The sequence below is a fragment of the Mustela nivalis genome, assembly GCF_964662115.1.
Source record: "Mustela nivalis genome assembly, chromosome: 8".
NCBI classification, from domain to species: Eukaryota; Metazoa; Chordata; class Mammalia; order Carnivora; family Mustelidae; genus Mustela; species Mustela nivalis.
Window position 1 is genome coordinate 139,884,588 of NC_139027.1, and position 25,397 is coordinate 139,909,984.

Here is a 25,397-nt window from a genome sequence, read left to right on the forward strand (position 1 = left end):
TAATGAAAGATCCTTCCTAGTACCTTGATCAGGCAGACCGCGGTGCCCACGGCCGAGGAGCCCTGACTTTAGAATAGCAGACCGGCCCAGGCAAAGAGCTCCCGCGGGGGCCCTCAAGTGGCTACTGCCCAGTGGCCTGGCTCTCAGACTCCATCCAGGCGCTCCTCCTTGCCTGTTCTGGGCCAAGAATTAAATAAAACCTCCAGGTCAAGTGTCCCGGGGCAGGAAATCGCCTGCAGGAGGCTGAGAACAAAGACATTCTCTCGGGCACCTCCGCAGCAAGGCACTGCGGCACTGCTCGGGACCCCCAAACTTATTGTTGGCCTAAGTACCAAGGGGAGAACTGGTGCTGGTATGGAGCTGAAAACTTCCCGTTCAAATTGATTTCTCCGTTCTCCAGAACAGCTCAGATCCAGCAGCTAACTCTGCAGTGGGTGTCTTACTCAGCGGAGTGCTTCCAAGTTTCAAAGGAAGATAAAAACAAAACACTTGCAACAAGTCTTCACGCCTGAGCATTTAAGGAAGAGAGTCACTGTGCAAACACCATGGGGCCGCTGCCATCCTCATGCCCGAGACATGCAGGCCGAAGTCTTGAAGCCTGGACTTCAGCTGGGCTGTCAGCTCCAGAAGCAAGGTACTGGGCGGCTCGGCCTGTGTCCCACCTCCCACGGGGAGTGCACTCAGGACAGAGACTCATTTACAAAACAATGAAGCACATTTCTTGCTGAAACACATTAGTAGTTCTTCTCCACAGGTTTTAAGTGTACAATAAAAAATGAAGACCGCAATCTACTATTTTTTTCTTCTAATCTATGCTTTTGGTAATTATTGTCATTTAGGCAAATAGCTAAGCCAGCTGCGTGGGAGAGCCAGGCCGCGGGTAATAAGCCACCCGCCACTTCTGCGAGTTGAAGATAAGGGACACTGAGAGCCTCAACGCGAGGCTAATTTTGTCAAATGATATGGAAAAAGAGAACTTTCTATCCTGACACATTTAAAGCATCTTTGCTATTTCCCTCTGCTCACCAGATATTAAACCTGCTTCCCCCAACCTTAAGAAAGGGCAGTTCCCAAGGTCCTAAATCCAGCAGGTGCAGACAGCTCCCGTGAAGAGAAAGTCCAAAGGAAAACAAAAACCAATCGCAAGAGTGAACCATATTTTAATTTATTGGCATTGTCAATCTAGAACAAGACAAGGATCTTTTTTCCATGCAGGGAGATTGTTTTCAGTCTGTCGTAACATGGACCAACGCATCTTCACCTTGGAAAATGTAGCATTTCAAGCTTTACCCAGTATCTAGGACGAAAGAAAATTCAACAATTGCTAGTCCTTTGTGTTTTCTTAAAAATCCAACATGAACATGGCAATGACTTCCCTGTCACCAACTGTGTAATCGATCTTTGGCGTCACTTCACATGGCTGATGCTGACCCTTGACTCTTGGCTGTAAAAACTGCTGTTTCACGTGCATGGCCTTAGCTGAACAGGAACTTCTCTTCTAAGTCGAACCAAGTACTCTCTGGGCAATAAAGAAACTAGTCTGCTTTTTGAAAACACTCAAAGTCCCCTGTGCTCCAGGGGCGGGAGCATCCCCTGCAGGACATGCGGAGGGCAGTTTTGTGTTGTTTACTGGAGTGGGATACTACATCCTGACCCCAAGGACATCACAAGGTCGAAGGAGCTCGATGTGGAGTTGGGCTTGGCTCCGCTGCAGGCTGCTCAGTGATTTTCTCAGCCAGCTCAGTGTTAAAACAAAACCACCCAACGTAAAACCAGGTCTCATTACTTAGAGTGCCTCTAGAAAAAGGGATACATTCAAAACACCGCATCTTCAGACTCATAATAAAATATTTACTAATTCAAACTGGAAATGAAAAGTGCTTAGGGGAGACAGCTCCAATGAGCAGAACTGCTCATATCCACGAGCTGCTGAAGGATCCATACTGATCACAGTTCCTTATCTCTGCAGGTCGGACGCCTTTTTTTTTTTTTTAAAAACAAAACAGGAAAATGAAATCTGGAAAACACCTCTCTAGTTTTTTGCCTTGCTTCTCTTTTGAAATAACAATGTCAAGAAAGAGGCTCAGAGATCAAATCACTTTAGTAGTTGGGAGCACGGAGTCAGAACTGATCTACTGGACAGAACTCTTCTACTGCACAGGACGTAACTCTACTTGGCTCCCATCTCTGGAGAAGTAAAATGAACCAAGCCCTGGGAAGGAACCATAAATTTAGCAGAAGCAGTTATCACTGCAGGGTCTTGCAGATGTTCCTGCTTGATAAAATCGCAGGACCCTTGCCTATGCTTCTAGCCCTCACGCTCAGGAAGCAGTCATTTGTGAGAACATTAGCAGATGTGGGGGAAATGCAGATACAAAGAACCGCAGTTTGTCATGCCCCGGAACCGCTGAGGGACTCCGACGGCAGTGACAAAAAGTGGGGAGTTTATCCTCCGAATTACTGGATGTTGTGCAGACAAATGACACTGGTTTAATTAAAGTAAGATGGCTCTCCACCTAAGCACTGCTAATGAGCTGAACGTCACTGTGCCAATCACTTCTGCTTGTCGGGGCCTGAAACGAGATTCCTTTCTGATGCCACAAGACTCCTATCACCTGTATGCTGTAAGTCACCACCCACTAACATCTGAATGTACTGACTGACCAAAAAATGGACAGAATTCAAAACTAAAACTGCTTCGTTTTAAAAGTGCTCTATGAACTTAAGGTGCAAGCTTCTAACACATCAGTAACTTACAGATTACTCTTTTTTCAGTTTCACAATTTTTACGGTGCTGCCAGAAGTCTTCTCAGCATTTGCTTTGAACTCGGCCTTCAGTGCATCTCTCACTGCTTTTGCACAGATCTGGGAGTACCGGATGTAGCTGGGAGGGAATGAAAGATATCAAATTAATTATCAATAATCCAGCGAGGCTGGTCATTGTTACTAGTTTTGTTTTGCTTTTTTCTTTTTCCATAGTTTAAATTTTGGTTTGATTGTACATTACCGTGGAACTGGATTTAAAAATGACAAATGCCAGAAGCGATCTACAGAGAGAAAAAGGCCAGAAAAAATGTACCAAAGTGTGAGCAGGTATTAGAATGGGTCGTCTTTTGTTTTTCTTTTTGATACCATCTTTTCTCTTTCATACATGTTAATTTAAAATAAAAGACTCTCAGTGATTCTTAAAAATCCCACAGCACGAGACCAAATGTTATGAGAAGCTGTAAGTATAATAATAATAATAATATTAAAATTTCTCTACTTAAAATTTTTTCCTCATACTATTCTTACAAGGTAAAATATATATAATTAAGAAAGAACTACTTTGAATTCAACAGTTCTGATTATTTAAAGGTTTTCTTGAAAATACTGGACTTTGTTTCCCAAGTCCGCTATTGAAGACACTTCCCAATCAAGGTTTCTAAATAAAACCAAAAAGTCCTTAATTCTAATAAAATATCTAACAGCCTGCTTCCTGTTTGGTAGATGGACTCCCCATCAACATCTCATTTTCCAAAAAATGTCAGCTTACTTTTTACACTTTCTGAAAACAGGAAGGGGGTGGGACGTACTACTGTCTATTTTCTCATGTTTCAGATTTGTTTTTTTGGGCCAGAGGCAGGCGTTCCAGTGCCTCCCGGGGTGCTGACTAATTGGGCTGCCCTTCCAGGCTGCTCCACCTTTTCCACTACTTCATGCACCTGCAGACGCAGAGGGGGAAACCGGGCGCTGATGCTGCCCCACCGACGGCCGGCAGGACGGTCGGGCAGGGCCGCCACACCTGTCCGAGTAGGTGCTTAGGAAATGGTCCCTGATCCCCGCCCGTCCACCTTCCACCCGGACGAAACTGTGCTCGACCCCACGAAGGGGCGACCGTCGTCAGGTCACGCGGGGAGCGCCCCAAGCCGAGGCGCATGGCCCAGGGGCTGCACGAAGCCACCAGGTGTGAGGGCGGCGTCCACGGCTCCCCCGTCCCTGGAGGTCGCGTCTCCAGACGGGTTCCACGCGTGAGCTTCCGAGGGGCCCCACTGCCCGGTGTGCCGTGCGCCGAGGGCCGCGGCCCTCTCACCGGGAGGGCGGCCCGACGGCAGTAACAACGCGTGGGTGCGGGACACGCAGGCCCGGGCCGGGGTCACGCGTGCAGGGCGCAGCCCCGGGGCTCCGGCGCCCGGTCGAGGCCGGGGGTGGGGGCACGCAGGTGCCGGGCCCGCCGCCCACGCGCCGCGCTCTCGAGGCGCCCCCGCCCCCACCCGGCCGTGCGCCGCCATCTTGGGTCCGCGCTCCCCGGCCCCGACCCCCGCCGCGCGCGGCGTGACCTCCGACCCCGGGCCGCGCCGCGGGCTCCCCGCAGCCCCGAGGAGCGGGTCTACCTGAGTCCAGCCTGTCGCCAGTAGGCCACCATGATGTCGCGAGGGTGGGCGCGTGGGGTCGAATCACGAGGACGCCTCAATGTCGGCTCGGCGCACAGCCCAGCGGCAGGAAGGTCAGGCCTGGGAACCGGAAGAGGCGGGACTCCGGACCTGCCAATCTCGCCGCCTCTTGCCCCGCCCGCCCTCCCGAGCAGCCCCTGCTGCCCCGCCGCGGAATCGCCCCGACGCCGGGAGCCAATGGGGGCGGGCGGCGGGGGCCTCGGGTACCAATCCCCGCGCGGGCCGGCCGGCCGCGCCCACCGATTGGCTCCGCGGCGGCCCCGAGCGTGTGCCCCTCGGGCTTCCGTAGTAGCCCCGGCGGGGCGAGGGGGCAGCTGGGGGCCGGGCGGGGCAGGGTTGTCCCCGCAGCCCGAGGTCATGGCCGCGCCCCGGCGTCGGCGGGGAGCACTTGGCCCCCTCCCCCGAGGGGCAGCGGGCAACGGCAAAGCCGGCCCAGGCAGCGCGCGGGCCTCCAGGGTCACCCGCGACGTGCGACGGCCTGGACTGGGCGGCACGGGCGGGGGCGGGGGGCGCGTGTGCACCCAGAAGCTGAGGGCAGGGAACGCATCGTTACAGCAAGTTTTCAGAAACTAGCCACCTAACTCCCACGGTTAGTGCTGGGTGGGGTCAGACGCCCCACAGGCCGAGTGTAACCTGTTCAGTCCCCCAAAGACATCTGCTTGCGGCTACGGAGGTTTCAAACTATCAGTTACTTCACTACACTGGAAAATGAAAATGCCTAGAATTTTATCATTACAACAGGATAAAAAAAAATCAAACAAGATAAATATTTGTTTAGAAATCTTTTTATCATTAGGCCATTACACCTTTTTCAGAACAAGTATAATTCACAGAAATTATACAAAGCAACTTTTTTAATCAAAGATCAATATTTTGCTATCTTTTGTTTAATTGAAATGTTATTTGTAAAAACCATCTCCGGTTACAAAAAATAATCAAAAACCTTATTGGATTGAAGTTGCTTCTACAAATGTCCTAGGAAGTCTTAAGCTAAACAACATTTTAAGTAGAAAAACACTAATTTTTAAATAGTTTGCTATACCATTTCTCTGGTTTATGTATATATACTAACTGGTTTCCTTTACAGGAAACCTGAAGGGTATATTACATGAGCACGGTAAGATAAAGGCAAGAGCTAATCACCTTTTAACAAAAAATACTCCGTGTGCAACAACTGCAAGTATCAAAGACAGTCTTTCCTGGTCCATAACTGCCGCTACAAAATATGAAATACATGTACTGGATTGTTTTCCAGACTGCAGCTGCCCCTTAGCATCCAAAATTGATTTCCCACAAATAAAAGCTGCAAAGCAATTCACATAGTGGTTGGTTTAGGTCAACGCTTTTCTTCTCATTATTATTCCTTTTTTCTTCCCCACCGCCCCCATCCCCCGCAGTTGCACTGTATTATTAAAAACACTAAGTACCTGGGATTTATGCTTCAGAAAGACATCGTTTGAGTAATTTCAAATGACGTACAGCTCTTCATGTGAAAAAGATGTTTTGTGGTCACAATTACTTCACAAAGTAATTATATTCAAATAACCTGACATATCATGCTTTAGCAATTACAGAGCCATGATTTTGACACATGGCAATTTATAAGTTAGGCAAATGTGAAATGCTAAAAGATGTGAACAGCTGTTCTTCTGTTTAAGTTTAGAGTGCTGCAAAATTCCGGTAATGACTTTATTTTTTCAGTGAACATCACCAGCCCACGGTATAGCATACTAAGTCATAAAGTACAAATCCAAGGAAGGTAATACCTTTCCTAAGTTACAAAACTTTGGTAAATTAATACAGTACTCTTTTAACAGGCTAAAATCCTTTTTTGCTTGTTTGTTGGAGGCATGTATTATTTTACTGATAATTTTCATTTCCAAAAATGTCATTTAAGTACCAAAACAAAAAACACTGTGGTTCTTAATGGTGGTTTATAGAAGGGCAAGTTATTTTATACAAATTAATATGTTTTCTCAAACTAGAATTTCTCCTTTTACAGAGCATTTCCTCATGCAAGTTCTTGCAGCTTACCACAGCAGGGCAATTGTAGGTGTTTAGGTGGCTCTGCTTTTTTCTGGGGTTGGTCCAAAGCCAGGTAGAGTTCCAATGCATGAAAAGCTTTCCATTTCTACCTTAAAGGAGATTTAATATGGCAATATGATATTCTAAGTACTTTTCAAAAATTGTTAAATTTTCACATAAATACTGGAATCCTCAAAATCAGCTGGTCATTTCCAACAATGATCCCGCTTATTTAGAGACCCTGAACCTTCTTTGTTTTAATCAGAAGTCCTACAGCTTTTCTTAGGCTTATTTAAAAACAAAACAAAAGCAAAAACAAAACAAAACAAAAAAAACTCTACTACCTAAAATACGGTTTTATTTTTTAAATAACAAATAAATACAGAGCCAGTTTGCAGAGACCTGGGGGGCGGACGTCGGGTACTGACTTTCATGCTCATTTCTCTACAAATGCCGCCGCTGCCATCGGTGTCCTTATGCTGCCCCGCGCCGAAGCCGTCAATTCTTCAATCTCAGCATTTAATTTATGTATCACCCATTCCATTGCTTCTCGGCCCTTAAAAAAAACCAACACATCTATTGTTACCAAGTGAGAGCAAAGCACATATCAAATAAATGCACATCAGGAAGTAACAAGGAGCATATACAAGTATAACTAGACCTCGCCAGAATGGACGGTTTCTGTCCTTGTTTTCTCTTTAATATGACTTACCAAATATCGAATGCCTTGGGCAACTGGAAATTGATCTATAAACTCATTTTTATTTCACACACAAAAGATGTTCTCAAAATAATCTATAATTCAATGATCGTGACCATTTCATTTCTGATTAGAGTGATCCCTTTTGGGGGGAATCAAAAGGTCAAACCCAGTTTTTTGGTTTTGGGGTGGTTTTTTTTTTGTCCCTTATTTTAAAGCAAAGTCCTGTTTGAGGCCCTGGAAGATGCCGTCCCTAACTTCCTCTTCAACTGTTCTCTCCTGGTGCTTCATGCAAGTCCTTGAGGAAGGAGCATTTCCTGCTTCCTCTCTCAGGGCCTTTGCATATGCAGCCCCTGTGCTGGAGAGGCTTCCGGGCACACCCTTAACAACCAACATGCCCCTCATTCAGCACTCAACAGAACACTCAAAAAATACTTGTATCTCTGTGAACTTTTCCTTTCCTGTTTTTTTTTAAAAAAAGATTTTACTTATTATTTGACAGAGAGAGAGAGACAGCACACAAGCAGGGGGAATGGCAGGCAGAGGGAGAGGGGGAGGGAGAAGCAGCAGGCTTCCCACCAAGTAGGAAGTCCAATGCAGGGCTTGATCCCAGGACCCTGGGATCTGGACCTGAACGGAAGGCAGACGCTTAACCCACTGAGCCACCCACACGCCCCTACTTTTCCTTTTCTAATGATGTAATTAATGTTGCCTTCTTATGGGGTGCCTGGGTGGCTCAGTGGGTTAAGTCTCTGCCCTCGGCTCAGGTCATGATCTCAGGGTCCTGGGATCGGCCCCTGCATCGGGCTCTCTGCTTAGCAGACACCCTGCTCCCCCCTCTCTCTCTTCTGCCTGCCTCTCTGCCTACTTGTGATCACTCTCTTTCTGTGTCAAATAAATAAAATCTTAAAAAAAAAAAAAAAAAAAAGTTGCCTTCTTCATACCATGAGGGCAGTGTTCCCTGCTGTGTCCCTTGTCTAGCCCAGCACTTTGTCTGTACAGAGATGGCATCTCTAAGCATCTTTTGGCTGCTGAATGACTGATTACATTAAACATGTGTTATCATAGAGTGCATTAAGAATCTCTTTCTCTAAACTTAAATTGTTTTAAATTATGCGTTCTCCAAGGGGCAAAATTAGCTGGGGGTGGGGAGAGGTGAAAACAGCTCACTCTCCTTATGCACACAGTACCCTCATCCTTTCATCCATCTATCCATGGTGTTAAAAACTTTTCATGGTGTTAAATATACTTTTCATGGTGGTTGTTAAGAATAAAAAATGCCTAAAACAAAACTGAGGGTTGCAGGGCAGAGAGGATAATGGAAAAGGTTGAAAACTGGTGTTTTAAACAGTGGCAATGACTATCACCAAGCACTTCTGACGTGCTAGGCCCTGGGCACATACATTGCGTGTGTTATCTCATTTACTCTTCATGAGAGTTACCAGCCCAACTACTAAGATGGCTAACTGATCTCCACTTCACAGATGGGAAACTGATGCACAGAAAGGTTAACTTAATTGTCCAAGTTGGAAGGCTGGTAAGAGTTACGGCTTGTGCACAAATCCCGGGGTGCTACACTGCAAAGCCAGTGCAAGAAACAGCCTAGATGGGTTCTCAGTGCACTGTGGCTGAGAGTCAGTTTGCCAGGACACACACGTTCAGCACTAAGCTCTTTTAAGATAAGAAACCCAGGAGGAACCATTAGGGAGCAGTCTGACTTACTTTATTAGCATTTGAAGATATCGTACTTGCCATGAGTCCTTCAAGGTAACTGCTGAGACTGACTCCTTTCACAGTGATTATGGCTTCTTGAGTCAGAACAGTTCTGGAACAGAACCCATTCACACAATTTCAGAATGACCTTTCATTTTTTAAAAGAAATATCTGATTAAAAAAAACCTAAAACACCCTGTAAGTTTTTCAAAACATTTTTTTACTCACTTTTCTGGGTCCTGAGGATGTGGTTTGTATATAAGTCTCTCATCTACTGAAACCATATTTGTAAATGAAATCTACAGAATGAAAACAAAACAAATCATTTTAGAAACCACAATGAAAAGCATTTGCAAATTAATTCACAAACCAAAAATCTTGCTAGGTAAATAAACAAATAACAAATAAATCACTTTGATATTACTGCAAATACAGAACTTAAATTTCACTATTCACTGCTTCCTTTTTATTATAAAAATAATACATATAACCAAAGCATGACAGCAGTAATATGCACATGATCCCAAATGCATTTTATTGGGTGCTGTTCCCTAGATACAAGAAGTGGCCTCACTGCTCCAGAGAGGAGCTGGAAAGAAAAATACAGCATATCACCACTGATTTCTTAAGCTACGCTGAAGAGCCTATATTCACCTGTACATCAACTATAAAGGAGAAAAAAAAATTAAGCTTCTAGTTTAAAATAAAAACAAAAGGGAGCCCACACTTACATTAGTAGATTTAAGTTCCATTGTCTTCTCTACAGGATCAACTACAGAATGTTCTTGCACGTATGTTTTAGTTCTTGCAGCACCAATGAGCTAAATAAAACATTCACAATTAGTAATCAGAGGAAGAGGGATTTCTTAACAAGTGTATCAATATCTTGTATGAAGGTAAAAATGTGTTAATATCTTGAACCAAAAAGTCTGTTTCGTAAAAAAAGCAGGAGGAATCAAAGGTCAGAAAGGAGGCCCATTTGAGGGTGACAAGAATTCATACACCACGAATGAGACGAGACTGCCAGATACAAAAACCCTTCCCAGAGGCAGTGAGCGACCAGCCCGGGGAGAAGGTGCGCAGCCCGGGGGAGAAGGTGTGCAGGATAAAACGTATCCTGAAACCGCCAAGGTGTGACAATGGAGCCCGGAGCCTGAAATGTGGAAAGCAGAATATTCGGGTAAACATGGCATCCGGAGAAAGGAGAGCTCAAGAGTACGTCAGTATTTTCCTAGAGCAGTCTTGACGGAGAGGCTGTTGCGGCCTCGCTCTCCAGACAGAAAATCAGCCACCTCATGAAGGAAGGGAATGCATCCCACCCAGCGTCGCTCCTGTGCCTGAACCCCAGCCAACCTCCCAACCTTGCTCATTTCGGTGTCCCCCGTCTCACACAGTGGTTTGTGAAAAGGAAGGAAATCAGGACATTCCTGCTGAAAAATGTGTCCTTTAGTTTTCTGAGTGGACGCACCTTCCCCAAGGAGAAAGAAAACTGAGTCTGCTTATCATACCAGAGTCCTTTCACACTGTAATCATCTGGCACTCCAGTTTCTTGCTGGTTAAATTGGCTCATTAAAGCCTGCTCCCATGTAACGGAATAGAATTCCTGTCTTTAAATGTATAGGGAGGAGTCTCAGACCTTGGAACAACTTTGGCACAGCAGAGCCCAAGAACACGCTCCTCACTTAGCGTCATGACCCATCACTGACCACAGCCACTGTCAGCTAACCATCGCCACCATCCCATGGCTTCCAGATCTTACTACTGGTCTGAAGTGGCTGGCAAAAGCAGGAAAAGCAGAACAGAACTCCCTTTAGATTACAGAGCATTAGCTGGCTTCCTTCAGAAGGTTTTATCAGGCGCCTTCATGAAGACTGTAATAATATTTCCAATTCATTATACACTCATAACTCAAGTTTATTATAATACAATTTGAACTGATGCAAAAATGACATTCAGAATCGGCTCCCACAACCTATTTGAAATTATAATGTGGTTTAGAAAACTTCTCTCCAGCAGTCACATTTCCACAGGAATAAAGACACACTTACAGATTTCACAATGGAAGGCAGTCCCCACTCTGTGCTGAGAAGTCTATGGCTATGCAGCTTTCCAGAAGGATCCACGTGTCTGTCCAGCACATCAACCCCAACCACGCTCGGGTTCATAGGGTTTGGGTATTTCTGCATTGCGGCTGTCGTAACGGTTTCCCACGGGTGGCTGCCGACAGGAACCAAAAACCAAGCATTTGAAAAATATGCATATAAATTAAACTGTTTTTATAACCCATCAAATCATTCTTTACAGTTGAAGTTTAATTAATTTAACTAGGGAAAATTATTTTCTGAAACACTGACTAAAAGATGATTTGGGGAGCTCAATTTCCATTTTGAATATGTACAGAATTCAGTATTTTCCCAGCACACAGGCTGTATGGTACAACTGAGGTCTATAAAGATATAAATAGCCTATAACGCATTAGAGTTTCTTAAACAATCTTTCCTATTTACCCAAGTTCACTTTCACATGTAAATTTTGTTTCTAAGAATCACTAATTCACAAAAATGCATTAAAAAAAAATATGTTCTATGAAAACAAGCAGAAAAAAATTGTTATTACTATGTCCGGCCCCAATTCCATAAAGCTATAAAGATGTAACGAAAGTAAAAGAACTTATGGGCATTGTAAATTCTTCTAGGAATTACAAAAAGATCCAAAGTATTATTGATTTAAATACTAAATCAAATTTAATAATTTGAAAAAAGTTGAAAAAAGTAAATTAAAAATATATATTTTCTATATTATGGTAATAAATAACAGTGGCCCCTCCAGTCAATCTTTATCCATTGCTCTCCCCAAAGGAGTGATTCTGATTTGTTTTGAAAAGGTCACTCAATACCATGAAGTGATTTTAAGGCGCTTCTAATATACTCTTTTGTCATGTTCTCTCTTAAAATTATCTTCTTGAAAAAGCCCATGTGATGTACATTTGTTCACTTCACAACTTGTGTGAATAAGATGCTGGTACAAAAGCCATCCTTTTCAAAAGAGCCCCTTATTAAGGACAATGAGTATTGGAGGTGACTGAGCCCGCCTGTGGTCTGACGCCACCCGATCTGCGCTCGTCTTCGTTGAAAGGAGAAAAGAGATCTGGAGAGAATGTTTCAAACCACACTTACCGATAAACCACACAGCATTACTTATTTTTCTAAAAGCAAAATAGGTAGGCCATTAATCCAGTTCAACTTCTCAGAGGACTAAGCCCAACAACTACTTCTTGCCAATAGAGGGACAATCTCAACACCATTCATTTCCCAGAACTGTGGACAACCAGCGACATTATTTTTAATGCTTTCATTTTTGCTATTATATAAATGAACCTCATTCAGTTTTTAATCTCGAGCCTTATTCAGCAATCAATGCAGGTACGTAAGGGAGCTACTCCGTAAATCTAAACACTCTCCACAAATAGAAGTGACACAGGCCGAGCACTCATACTGTAACCAAGGCAACTATCTAAAATGAAAATCAGATGAACCCTGTCCCTGTCTCCATCTAGTCATCCACTAGTTCGCTGGCTTCCTTGCGCTTATCTCTTCCCCTCATCCCCTCTAAAAAATTAATAATTGCACGTGGCTTCGGGGTGGGTGTGTATTATTTGTAACACAGTCCTTCTCTCCTCTGAGCCAACTTGAAAACACTGGTGTTGCGTTAACTTGAACTAAGACTGCTTTATGAAACATAATTAGCTCAAACATTACAAAGGACGCATGCCAAGAGTCTTCTAGCAATTAATCTGAACCCTTCCGATGTAATCATGTGTGAAAAGACCCTACACTAGAAGATACTCAGAAGGACACCAAAGATACTCAGAAGACTCCACCTGCCCAGTATCCTCAGCTGTAAGATGAGGGAGGTGGACATTTAGGTATACTTAACTCCAGCCAGGCAGCAACAACGTCTTGATTAATCTCCCGGTGTAACCGATCAGAGAAGACTGCGGCACACCGTGGGCATTCCTACTTGTGGAAGGAACCAATGAATGGCTTCACCTGGATGCCGACTATATGGAGTCCCAGAAGGACGTGCTGAATGTGTATGGGTAAGGCAGAGAATGAGGACTTTGATACTGTAGACAGCCATGTCCTTAGGAAACACTTGGCAACAGTAAGATTTGTGAGGGGAGATGGTCACTTCCATTCCAGGACGGGGTTTGAGGAGCCCACAGGGCATGTGAGCAGAGATGTCTGGTTAAGACCTGAAAACACGGGGGCACCTGGGTGGCTCAGTGGGTTAAGCCTCTGCCTTTGGCTCAGGTCATGATCTTCGGGTTGTGGGATTGAGCCCCGCATCGGACTCTCTGCTTAGCGGGGAGCCTGCTTCCTCCTCTCTCTCTGCCTCTCTGCCTACTTGTGATCTCTCTCTCTCTCTGTCAAATAAATAAAATCTTAAAAAAAATAAATAAATAAATAAAAAGACCTGAAAACACGGATCTGAGAGAGGCTGCAGCCCAGGGTAATTTCCGGGCGCCCTAAGTTCGCGTGTACCAGCTGAAATCCTGACCGAAAAGCCCAGAGGACTGGGGGGCCATGGGGACCAGGGCTGCCTCCCAGGGCACGTGCAGCATTTGTCTGGATCTCCGGAGAGGAGGATCCCAGAGCTTTCACGGGATCTCAGAGAGGTCTGTGGCAAAACGATGAAGAATCACTGACGACATTCCAGACAAGAAGGTCACTACCAGAATGCCCCGCACACGGACGCTGAAGGGGACGAGGGCACACTGGAGAGAGAGCAGCAGGAGAAGCGCCTTAGGGGAGGCAGAAAAAGGAGATGCAAGTTCAGGGAACTTCTGAAGCGCGGACACGCGGAGCGGACGGCCAGGAGAAGCCGTCCCCGAGCCCGAGCCCGAGCGCCCAGACTGTCGCCAAAGACGGCCCGGGGACGACGGCCTCGGAGACTCTGAGCACTGCGGCGCAAAGGAACCTTCCCCCGACCTTAACGTTCCACACCGCCCCGGGCCCGGGGGCTCTGGCACGAGTCCGAGTCACCAAGGACGCAGGGTTTCCAACTGCGCCAGGGACCCGGGTTCAGACAGTCGGACGGCGACGCGAAAACACCCTGCAAAGCTACGGAAATCAGAGCGGTGTGGCACCGGCAGGATGGGCGGAGCAGGGCGCGCGGCGCGGAAACCGGCTCAGCCGTCCGTCGCCGCGGAGCCCGGCGCCGGGGGACCCCGCGAATCAGCGGCGGGCGGGGAGGGCGGCGGTGCGTCCCCCGCGAGGTCACGCGAGGATGAGACGAGACCCGGCCGCTGACACGCGCTCGTTCGCCTCCGCAACCACGGACCCCGCGGGGCTCGGCCGCCGCCAGCCAGCCGTCAGGACAGCGGTGTCACCAAGAACCCTCCGACCGACAGGTGTGCCGGAGCGCGGCCGCGAAGCCCCGCTCGGGCGCCCGCACCACCGCCTTCCGCGTCTCCCACGACGGGCAGCCCAAGGTCACTCGGTCTGCGGGAGCCGGCGCGGGACCCTGGACTCCCACTGCCACAAGGCTCGGCTCCTCAGGTCACGAACTGCCGGGAGAGGTTCGCGTCCCGGTCGCCCGAGCTCCCCCGGGGCGGCGGGGCGGCCCGACTCCCGACAGCGCCCACGCTCCCTGCTCGAATCCGCGGGTGCCCGTCCCACCGGCTTCGGCACGGCCGGGAGGCGCCCCAGGCGCCCGTCAACCCCGGGTGCAGTCGAGGACCTCGTGCCGGGCGAGGCCCCCACCAGCCCGGGACCTCCCCGGGGCCGGCCCGTCAGTACCCGCGTCCGGACGCCCTCCCGGCCCGGGCGGCGGCGAGGCCGGAAGTCCCGAGCTCTGCCCACCGCGGGGGTCGCAGCCCTCGAGTCCCCGCCCACCCGGGCCCCGTGGGACTCAGGCCCAGCTCCCCCCGCCACTGGGCCCGATGCCGGGAAGCTTCCTGAGGGGCGCCCCGGCCTCGCCACCACGCCGGGCCCGAACCGCCCGTGCGCATCGCCGACGCGTGCCACGCCCCAAACTCACTCAAAGACGTGCTCTGAAGTCCAGATCTTCATGGTGCCGCAGCCTGCGCGGTGTCCCGCCGGCGCTAGGGGACAATAAGGCGGAAAAGCCACACTTGCCCCCGCCCCGCCCCCCAGACACCCCGTCGGCCGCGCAGCGCGCACGCGCCGTCGGGCCCGACGCGAGGGACGTCCCGACGCGCTGCCCCACGCCCTATCCCGGCCCGGGTTTTGCCCCAGCCTAGCGCGCGGCGCAACGAAACCCCGCCCCTTAGCGCCGGGCGCAACGCGCCGGCGCAGTTCCGGGGCAGCGCCCGGGGCCGCCGGCGTGGGCGCTGTGCTGCGCAGGCGCGGCACGCGGCCGGCTGCCCGCCCCCTCGCGGGCGGTGCCGGGAGCGCTGACCTCTGCACAGAGTTGGGTCGGGCCCAGAGGGTTCCTGGGCGAACTGGCCAGGCTTTGCTCGCGTGCTAGTTCCCTTGCGCTGCCAGGCCTGTAGGCCCGCCTACACGGACAGTACTGTGCTGTGTAGTTGAGCAGATGTTCATGGCGCCTCCTTAGAACATTCCTACAACTCTGATCATGGACTGTGGGTCCCCAAATTTATCCAAGGGACCAACCAACTGGCCACCGCCCGTCTCTACCCGGACTGCGGAGGCCCCAAGTCATCAACCAACCAGCCACCGCCTGTCTCTGTTGAGATGGTGGGCGTCGCCAGGTCATCCAACCAACCAGCCAACCAGCCAGCCACCTCCTGTCTCAACCTGGACTGTGGGGACCCCGAAGTCATCCAACCAGCCAGCCAACCAGCTCAGTGCTCATTCCTCTTCCCTCCCAGCAGTTACGACCCTGGGTGGGTGGAAGACATAGACACGCAGAAACTAACACCAGGCTGTGTGACCAATGCCTGAATGAAGGGTGTATTTAGGAAGCTTGGGTACTAGTTGGAACAGAAGGGAAAACATGGCCCTGAGTTCGTAGATGTCACCCCTGAGAGCGAGCTCCCCCCATCACTCCTCCTTAGCCATCCTCCAATTTCTAGATCTTCCATCACAACATCCCACTGCATTTTTTTCTTAGCAGGCATCACTCTCTGAGATTCTTACTTGTTTAACTTCCACTTGAATGTACGTCCCTGAAGGCAAGGATCTTTCCTGTTTGCCCAATAAATGATTTTCAGTACCTGCTAAATAGTAAAGGTTCAGTGATTCTTTATTGAAAAATAAAATTATTTGTGGAATGAATGAATTACTGAAATCACATATTTATCTGTTTTAACTTCTACAAGAATGCAAGCCCTCAAGGGTGAGGCTCTTGCCAGACTTGTTCAATGACTGCGGCGCCTACATAATTATTGGCTGCGTAAGTGAGCGAATGACTAAGAACTGAGGGGCAGGCAGGAACGCCACGTGACACCGTATGCAGGTTAGCCTGGCCCAGTGGACAAAGTGCAGGGCCTAGCTTTCAAGTTAAGCCCTCCCTTGCCTCCTCCCCCTCCTGTCCCTGTCCCTAGCAGAACAATTTGCCATTTTAAGTGATGGCTATGGAACAAAATCTTTACCTCTGGTTACTTAGAAGCCAGTTAGAGACACTGCCTCATTCTTGTTCCTAGCTCCTCTGATTGTTAAAAACAAATAGCAGCCAGGTTAATTTAGGAGGAAGGATAATTTTTTAAAAATAGCTGAAGTCCTTTATATAGAAAAACAGAAAAATTACATGAGGCAGGAAGGAAATAATATGGTTGGGTAGTTGCTAAGTGCAATTTGTGGTACCTAGGACTTAAAAAAAAAAAAGCCCTGTGGAAGTTGGAGGGAATTCTTGGGGAGGTAATGCTTTTAAGGCGGCTGAGAGCGGCTCAGCCTTGATTAAGACGCAAAGTTAATGTTGCCGGGTGTGTAAAACACTGGTTCAAGACCCGGCAGCACAGTACAGCCTGTCCTCTGCTATTCCTGGAGCTCCGTGAAGCTGTTCACCATCCAGGATTCCTATTCTGTTTATTTTAGAGAACGCGGTTCTTCCCTCTAGTTCAAGATTTCTGTTCTTCGAAGTCATGAAAATGAAATGACACCTGTCCCCCGCTCATACTGTATCAGTCTAGTCATTTTACTTGCTACAGCTGGAGTGAGTGATGGGGACAGTGGCATGGAAGGATGGAGATTTAGGACCCAAGTATCTTTTCTGTGTGTTTCCCGAAGGTCAAAATGATACCACCTCGTACTTGGATGTAGAGAGCAAGACCCTGACGTAGGTTAACTCCCAGAGACTCACTTAGAAACACTCCGAGGAAACAAATGATTGGTTTTTAAATACCTTGTATCGCTGACTGTGCCTGTCACAGAAACAAGGAAATTATTAGCAGGTCATTACTTTGACTTGATATTAAGTAGGTGACTGGCTCTGGTGGCACTCGCCGCAGGGGTGACACCCAACCGACGGGTTCCGGGCCCTTCCCAGTGCCTGGCGATGGAGGGTGGGGCGTGGGAGGGAGGAATGTAGCTATGATTCCAACCATCAAGGAAATTCCAGCTGAGGTTGCAAAACAGAAATCAAGAAACTGCTAGAAGATATTTAAAGTGAAGGTTGGGCGTTTGGAGCGAAGAGACCATGGCCTGGGGTCACTGGGGCAGGCTTCATGGAAGATGGTGGGCAGAATACGAGGCTACTGGGACTGCTGGCAGTGGGACCCTGAGACAGGCCCAACAGGAGGATGAGGTCACCTGCCTCAACTTCAACTGCGCCCCAGCTCCTTTCATGTCCTTCTGAACTTCACACGCCATCTTCCACGTTCTCTCTAACCTGTCCCATTGTTACTTAATTTTTTTCTATCAGCTTCTTTGCAAAGACACTTATGAAGCTACTGTCAACAGAAAATCGGTATTTTTTAAAAATATACACTAAATTCCCAACTATTAAAATAAAACAACAAGCCTGTGGGCTCTTACTGTCTTTCATATACTCCAAAGTGGGGATGCTGTACTCTGGGGTCCATCTCCAAGCTTTCTCTATACTTTTTTTTAAAGAATAGTTTATTTATTTGAGGTAGAGAGAGAAACAAAGAGAGTGTGAGCATGAGTGGTTGGCGGTGGGGGTTGGGGTGCGGAGGAAGAGTGGGAAGCAGACTCCCTGCCAAGCAGGGAGCCAGGGAGCCGCCTGGAGGCCTGATCCCAGCACCCCAGGATCATGCCTTGAGCTGATGGCCTACCCTTAATTGACGGAGCCACCCAGGCAACCCTCTCCATACTTTTTTGACTCTTATTCCTCCTCTGCAAATTGTAAACCCCCTTTTCCTTGGAGCCTCTGGGCAATGACCTTAATCTCTGAATTCACTGTGGACCTCTTCCAATTGCCTCCACTTCTGTTTAAAATGTTTTATATCCTCGGGACTCCTGGGTAGCTCTGTTGATTAAGCATCTGCCTTCGGCTCCAGTCGTGATCCCAGGGGACTAGGACCAAGCCCTGCATCGGCTCCTTGATCAGCGGGGAGCCCGTTTCTCTCCTTGCCTGCCGCTCCCCCTGCTCGTGCTTTCTCTCTCTCTGACAAATAAATAAAATATTCTTTAAAAAAAGTTTTGTATTCTCACTTATCCTCTGTCTTTCTTCTGCTCTCAGACCATGTATTCTTTCTCTTTCTAACCTTCTTGCCTTCACCCCCTTACTCATTCAACAGCGAGCCCCAGATCACCTGTTTGAGGCCGTTCCTATCCACACAGAGCTTGTACTACACCGTGGGTCTCAACCAGGGGTGATTTCCTCTGGGAGACATGTGACAGTGTCTGGAGAACTTTTTAGTGGTCATATATAGGGAGGGGCTGCTACTGGTGTCTAGGAGGTAAACGCTAGGGATGCTGTGAACACCTAGGACAGAGACAGTCCCCCGCAGCCAAGAGGTAGCTGCCGCCAAATGCCCATAGTGGGGCAGTGTGGAACCCCGGGCCGCAGCTCCCAGGCTCCTAGAATCGGCCCAGTCTTTCTGTCTGGACTCGATATTTTGTCCTTCCATCCTCCAACTCAACTGAACTCTCTGGACTCGATTTTTTTTTTAAGAATTTATTTATTTATTATTTATTTGACAGAGAGAGAGAGGGAGAGATCACAAGTAAGCAGAGAGGCAGCCAGGGGCGGGGAGCAGGCTCTGAGCTGAGCAGGGAACCCGATGTGGGGCTCGATCCCAGGATCCTGAGATCATGACCTGATCCCAAGGCAGAGGCTTTAACCCACTGAGCCACGCAGGTGCCCCTGGACTCGATCTTTTGTCCTTCCATCCCCCAACTCAACTGAACCTTTTGGTTGCATCAGTCACTTGCTGTTCCCTGCAGGGCCACACATTTCCCCACCCTTGATCTTTGCACGCGCTGTTCTCTGGCCAGCACTTTCCCCTTGCTTGCCCTGAAGTCTTACTCATGTCTTGAGACTGTGCAAATACTCCACTCCTGCGAGTGCCTCGCTGACAGGCCTCTTCCCGAACTCAGCACAGCACTTTGTGTCTGCCTCCACACTCCTGCTGGCCTTCAAGATGCACCTTCTGTTTTGTGTGTGTGTGTGTGTGTGTGTGTGTGTGTGTGTGTGTGTGTGTCTACGGCTTAGTCCGTTTGGGCTGCTGTAACCAAATACCGCAGGCTGGGGGTTCTCTACACAATAGCTTATTCTCACAGTTCTGCCGGCTGCAGGCTGCAGGCTGCAGGCTGGAGGCCCAAGACCAGGACAACAGCGTGTTCAGGTCCCTGTTTTCTCGCTGTGTCCTCCCGCTGAGGAAGGGCCAAGGGAGCCACCTTGGACCTCTTCTGTAGGAGCACCAGTCCCATTCTTGAGGGCTCCACTCTAGTGACCTGAGTACCTTCCCAGGGCCACCTCCTAACACCGTCCGCTGGACACTGAGCTCTCAGCATGTCACTTTGGGGGTGGGGCTGGGGACAGAGCCAGTCCTTCAAACTGTAGCAGCTTCTGTGTTAGACGAACTGAGAGCGTCTCCTGTAACTTCTCGTTTTTGAGTCCTTGCTGCCAGGCGGCTACACGGAATCACGGAGTCATCGGCACGTGAGAACGCGCACTACGAAGCCGACGTCATCTGCAAACACTAGCCTGGCGCGTCACCTGCCAGGCCCCCGCGTTTGCTCGTTAGCCTCTCCCTGGTGGTCCGCGGGCTGAACACAGCCACGACAGTGAAGAAGAGACTGCGGGAGAAGATGCTGGATCTCAGCAGGTCGCGGAGGGGCACGGTCAAGGCGCCCCCGCGGCACTGGACCCCGCAGCCGCCCGGGGTGACTCGGTGGGAACGAAGGCAGTTAGCCGCTGAGAAGAGAAATCCCACAAAGGGACGTAGATCTCGAAGCCAACGAACGTCCTCAGGCCGTCGTGTGAGTGGCTGGGCACTGCGAGACCCCACGGGCAGACGCTGGCCTCACTGGCGGTTTCCGTGAGGGTCTCCTCTCCTGCCACAGAGCGGGGAAGTTCAGACGCACCGCGGGACGCGGTGCCGGTGCCGGGCTGGTGGGAAAGATCGTGGAGGAACCGACCCTTGATTCGCGCTGGGTCCGAAGGCCTTGCCCGGAGTCTGACTTGAGCCCAGGTGGTGCGCGTGAGTCTCCTGGTCCGCAGAGATGCGTGATCGCGGTCCGCATCGCCCGCAGCCGAAGGGTTGCGCGCGGCGTGGACGGGCTTAGGTCGCCACGTTCCCCCGCAGTCCCCAAGCTGAGACCTCCGCCGCGCTCCGTGTTTTCGGGTCTCGGGGTCGGTGTCAGGTGGACTCAGTGGGCTTATTGGGCATCAGTTACACGCTACAAAGTGAGGGTTTCCCGAGGAGAAGTCTCAGGGCGGGGCCTGATGTGCAGGCGGAGATGCGGGGAGTGTGCGGGGTGAGACTCCGGAGCGCAGAGGTGGAGGGAGGAGGCGGGGTGGGGTTCCCAGGCTGACAGAGGCCCTCGCCCTCGTGCACTTCCAGCTTTCCACTTGCTGACCCGCGGCCCTCAACAAATCCAGAGCCGGAGGCTGCCCGAGCCCGAGACTCGCCTGTCCTGCGGCCTCTTCCATGCGGGGCTGGGGTGGGGGAGCACGAGGGGGTTCCACCCGCCTTGGAAGAGCAGAGGGGAGAAAGCAGGAGGAGCCTACACCTCCGAGACCCCAGTCCCACGCCCCGCACCCACCTCCCTAAGTCAGGGATCTCAGGTTACTTCTAATTAGGCAAGTGTCTCAGTCAAATTCTATTTCACTCCCATTAGCAACTGAAGATTCCGGGTAATTGAGCAGTTTCCTATCCATATGCTCCTCCCCTTGTTTACCTAAGGATCTACCCAAGTGATGCTGAAACTCCTATCATAGGAAACGACTTTCTTCTCCTAGGAGGACTTGGACGATTCCAGTAACTCCTTGGCCTGAGAAATCAAAGGTCCTTTCTCCAAGCTGGATTCATCTGTCCCGGTTCGCGGTTGCCCCATAGCCAGGCTGTCCATCTCCAAACGAGCACTGGACCCTGGCAGTCAGTTTTGGGCGGACAGACGACTTTGCAGGGACTCCCTGCACAAAGGTGTCCGCCTGGCCAGAGGTCCTGCCCGGGAGCATAGAAATGTCACCGTGGCCCACGTGCCCTGCGACCAGCAGCTTCTGCTACTGTTCATGCTCATCTGACAAGCATTGTTTGGTCCCCATTACCCCATCAGGAGACGGGCAGGTGGAGGCGCTATGCGGGCCACACACCCTGTGTCTGAAGAATAAGGACCCCCTCAGGGCGACATCTGCGTGGCCATACTTAGGAGTGTTTTCCTTTTTTTTTTTTAAACCCTTGTAAAGGACATCTCTTATTTGAAGTCACCCAGACAGTGGCCTGTTGTTTGGTGACCACGGCCAAAACAGCAAATTAACACCGTGCCTCTTGTCTCAAAAAACGAGAAAGGGTACAATCTGCGCGGAGATTCACCCCCTTTCTGAGAGGCGTAATTAGGTTTGTGAAAGGAGACAGAGCCTGGCTTTTTGCTGTCTGTGGAGCTTGGCAGCCTCCCGCCTTGTGCTGGAGGCAAATTAGTTCTCTATCTTCGCTGGAGGCAAATGGACCAATTCAGAAACAGATGAGGCCTTGTAGGGGGCTCTCCCCTTCCAAGTACCCCATCCGCAGGGGACCTTGGAAACGGGGAATTACAAATCCAGCTGCATCTCGGCCTGGGTCGGATTCAGACAGCTCCTTTTTTGTATGGCCTGTTCTTGCTTGACTTTATCTTGATGACCTTTCAGATGTAACATGTCAGTGGCCGACAGCGTGAACACCGAGGGAGGGACCGGTTACAGCCACAGTCCGCTTCCTGAAAGCTGCAGCTGACTACCATTTCAAAAGATCAACCCCCCCCCGGGGTCCATCCCATTCCATAATGAGTGCCGGGCTGTGCTGTGACATTAATAAAGACCTGGTCTTTCTCAAGGGCCGCCCAGAGCACATCACACAGACCCGCTCATTGGCCAGAGGGACACCTTGCACAGGAAGGCGGTCAGGGCGATTATCCCCACTAGTCAAGGAGGGTCGAGACAGCGCAGTGCCTTTCCCGTCGCAGGTGCCTTGTGCTTCCCAGCCGGACTCTTTGCTTAATTACTTGCGTGATGCACTTCCTGGTTGCCCGGTGGTAGGTGGCCAGGCCAGTCGCAGGAGCGCACAAAGGTTGGCAGTCCAGAGTCCAACCTGCAGGCTACCCTGATTCCTTCTGCAAGAAGGGGTGGGGGCGAGCCAGAATGTTTTCCACTTGACCGGAAGTGCGAGGAGTGCCTGCGGATTCTATTCAGAGAATTTGCAGTCCAGTCAACTTCTCCTTTATTATCATCTTCTTAAAAGGTCCGTGGTGCAGAAGTGCGACATTCTGGGCATATTGTTGAAATTGTATTAAAATCGAGCACAAAAGGATGGAAAGGTGGAAGAAAAATCAGTTGTTGGCCATGAACCATCTTGTAAGAGCTGATCTAATCCTTTAAAAAAAAAATGTGTTCATGGTCAAGATTCAGTTCCCATCAAGGTGTGGGGTATAAGCACAGGGCCAGTGGCGCAATGGATAATGCATCTGACAACGGAACAGAAGATTCAAGGTGTGGGGTACACTGAGGAGCTTATGAGCATGTGGATGGAAGGTTCTTGAATATGGGTCCAACAGGAATATTCGGATGGTATTTTTCCAAAGCCCTGGGGGTCTCTATACCAGACAGCCCAAAAGCAAGGGCCTGGAGGGCCAGCAGGTCTCTCTCCTGTGTTCACCAGGGAACCTGTTGTCTTCTGTTTTGCCATGATATACCCAGACTGGCTGATTCAGGCAGTTAACAAAAGGAAGACTGACGTGGATTACTGGCATCCAAGAAGGAGATCAGAACACTGGGAGGCCCGTCTTGCTGGCTGTGGGGAAGCACATCCTTGATTCACCTGAGCATCCTGTTGGGAAATCGTGAAGAAGAGATGCTCTTGAGATCTCCGCCCCCATTCCCATCGTGTGTTCTCCTACCTTCTCCCAAACAAACCAGCTGAAACAAAGCAACAGAGTGTGACCTTTCTATCTTTATGGGTGCTTCCTGACTGACTGAGAGAACAGAAACTCTGTTCACAGCCGGCATCATGTTGGAAATTTGCCAAGTGAATTTTCCATGAAGTAGAAACTGAACTCATCCCTTTCTAGACTACAAAGCAAGCGAAACCCCAGCATTTAGGATTGGAGGGGTACAGAGGCCTGCAAGAGCCCAGGGGTTTGATCTTTGTTCTGGGGAGAGCACTGGACAGAAGAGCACTCTGGAGAGAATGTCTGTCTTCGTCACAGCTGTGTGTCCAGTGCTTAGTCCTGACCGAGCACAGTGCCAGACATCAAGTAGCTGCTCAATAAGCCATTGATGAGTGAATAAAGACATGATAGAAAGTCAAACCCCAGCAGCAGGTGATGCCATGTTCTATTTATCAACGGGGTCAACAAGAGTGTAGACAGGCTTATGAAACTGGATGATTCTCAAAACTGGGATCTTGCAAAGCACATCATGAAGGTCTGTAAGTTGGAAAGAGCCCAGGGTGCCGGGGGCCGGGGGTGGGGGGGCGGAGAACCAACAAGTGCGCAAGTCTGCGCCATGCCCCCAGCAGCTCTGTGGGTCAGTCTCAGAGGCTGGTCTTGGAGGCCAGAGCAGAGAGAGACAGAGCAGGAGCCCAGCTGGTGGCCCAGAGCAGGCCTGGAGGGAAGGATGTGCCCACAGCCCTAAATGCCTTCATTTGAAAGAACAGCTGTTTGCCTGGGCCCAAGGCCGGAAAGAAAATGCTGAGCCATATGTCCTTAGTAAATCAGTGCGCGGCCCTATTAGAAGACGTGCCTGAGTGACGGATGGGAAGCTAACCAGGCTGCTCGGCGCACCGCTCTCCCCGCGCGCTGCCGGTTTGTTTCGTGCCAAAACGTACCGCCATCCGCCCTGCTGCTCCCACTTCCACTTTTCATCAGAGAAATACTTGACAAGTGCATGTACTTAAACCATCATGGAAGAGGGGACAGTAAGACATTTTTCTTGGAGGCTAAGACTGCAAAGTGAAGCGTTTGCTCCAGCAGAAAACATCCCCTTTTATGGCCTGCATGTTTCTTTGAACAACAATGAAAACGTTTAGGAGAACTTGCTGGCTGATATATCATAATGAGATCTTAGAATAACATAGGCCTTTCTTGCAAACATTTCAGACACCTAGCAGATGGGGAAACAGAGGTAACAGAACCCATTTGTTGACAATTGTTGGAATTCAGTAAAAGTCATTGTTGGAATAAAGTGAAACTGTATCTGCATATCCAGGCTTTTCCCTTTTCTGAGTTTGTCTCGTCACTAAGAGTGATAGCGTTGAAAACGCCTTCTGTGAGAAGTGATCTCAGAGGGTCCCCATTTATTCAACTGGTATTGACTATAACTCTGAGTGAGATGAAATCCTCAAATAATTTCAGTTATTCACATCGGCCAGTTGGTGTCTCAGCACAGGTACATTCAGGTATTTACATTTTTAACAGGATTTATCAGCACATAGCATCGGTTGTATACCTACTAAAATTTTACTTTGGGTGGTTGTGATTTATGTGAAAAGCTGATACAGATAGAACCTTTAAAGTTTTATTTAAAATTAATTGAAAAATGCAGAAGTTAATAGTTTCCTTTCATACCAGCAAAAGATACTTGATAAGCAATGATGGCAAATTATCATTCAAAATAACCCAAAATATGCGATACGTGGGAAGAAATCTTAACAAGAGATATATAGGACCTATAGGAGGAGAATCATAATAATTTCAGAGAAATGTTTAACAGGAAACATCAGTAAAGGAAGTCGTACGGCGCTCCTGGGCAGAACCTTAAACATTCCTCTTTGTCTTTGTGATTCCCAATGAAAGAATCTACTGCAACAAAATATCCAGGAATTTGGACAAAGATCTATTTGTCTCAGAATTATTTGTAATAATGTAAATTATTTGTAATAATGTAAAATTGGAAAAACGCACTGTTTGAAGAATGGTTTGTTGGTTGGATCATGAAGAGGA

General features: G+C 49.2%; 2 protein-coding genes across 2 annotated transcripts; both read right to left on the reverse strand.

The window, feature by feature from the left end:
- Positions 1–1,149: 1,149 nt before the first annotated feature.
- ATP5F1E (ATP synthase F1 subunit epsilon) lies at positions 1,150–4,649 on the reverse strand. Its single transcript, XM_082742988.1, has 3 exons — positions 4,374–4,649; positions 2,758–2,884; positions 1,150–1,297 (listed from the first exon to the last, which is right to left on the reverse strand). Exons 1-2 carry the CDS (start codon positions 4,403–4,405, stop codon positions 2,761–2,763), a joined length of 156 nt encoding a protein of 51 aa, XP_082599114.1. The 5' UTR covers positions 4,406–4,649; the 3' UTR covers positions 1,150–1,297; positions 2,758–2,760.
- A 2,150-nt stretch (positions 4,650–6,799) lies between these two features.
- On the reverse strand, positions 6,800–15,132 carry PRELID3B (PRELI domain containing 3B). The gene is made up of 6 exons (XM_082742987.1): positions 14,914–15,132; positions 10,920–11,088; positions 9,603–9,692; positions 9,100–9,170; positions 8,881–8,983; positions 6,800–7,014 (listed from the first exon to the last, which is right to left on the reverse strand). The coding sequence occupies exons 1-6, from the start codon at positions 14,943–14,945 to the stop codon at positions 6,895–6,897; spliced, it is 585 nt and encodes a 194-aa protein (XP_082599113.1). The 5' UTR covers positions 14,946–15,132; the 3' UTR covers positions 6,800–6,894.
- Positions 15,133–25,397: the final 10,265 nt, after the last annotated feature.

Bases quoted from the DNA above. Each gene is read 5' to 3' on its own strand.
- PRELID3B (XM_082742987.1), bottom strand. From the start codon at position 14,945: ATGAAGATCTGGACTTCAGAGCACGTCTTTGA. The intron at 9,693-10,919 runs GTAAGTGTGTCT...TGTTTTATTTAG, and splicing joins TGCCTTCCATTGTGAAATCT to CTCATTGGTGCTGCAAGAAC. The intron at 8,984-9,099 runs GTGAGTAAAAAA...GTTCTGTTCCAG, and splicing joins CATCCTCAGGACCCAGAAAA to AACTGTTCTGACTCAAGAAG.
- ATP5F1E (XM_082742988.1), bottom strand. From the start codon at position 4,405: ATGGTGGCCTACTGGCGACAGGCTGGACTCAG. The intron at 2,885-4,373 runs GTAGACCCGCTC...ATTCCCTCCCAG, and splicing joins TGGCGACAGGCTGGACTCAG to CTACATCCGGTACTCCCAGA.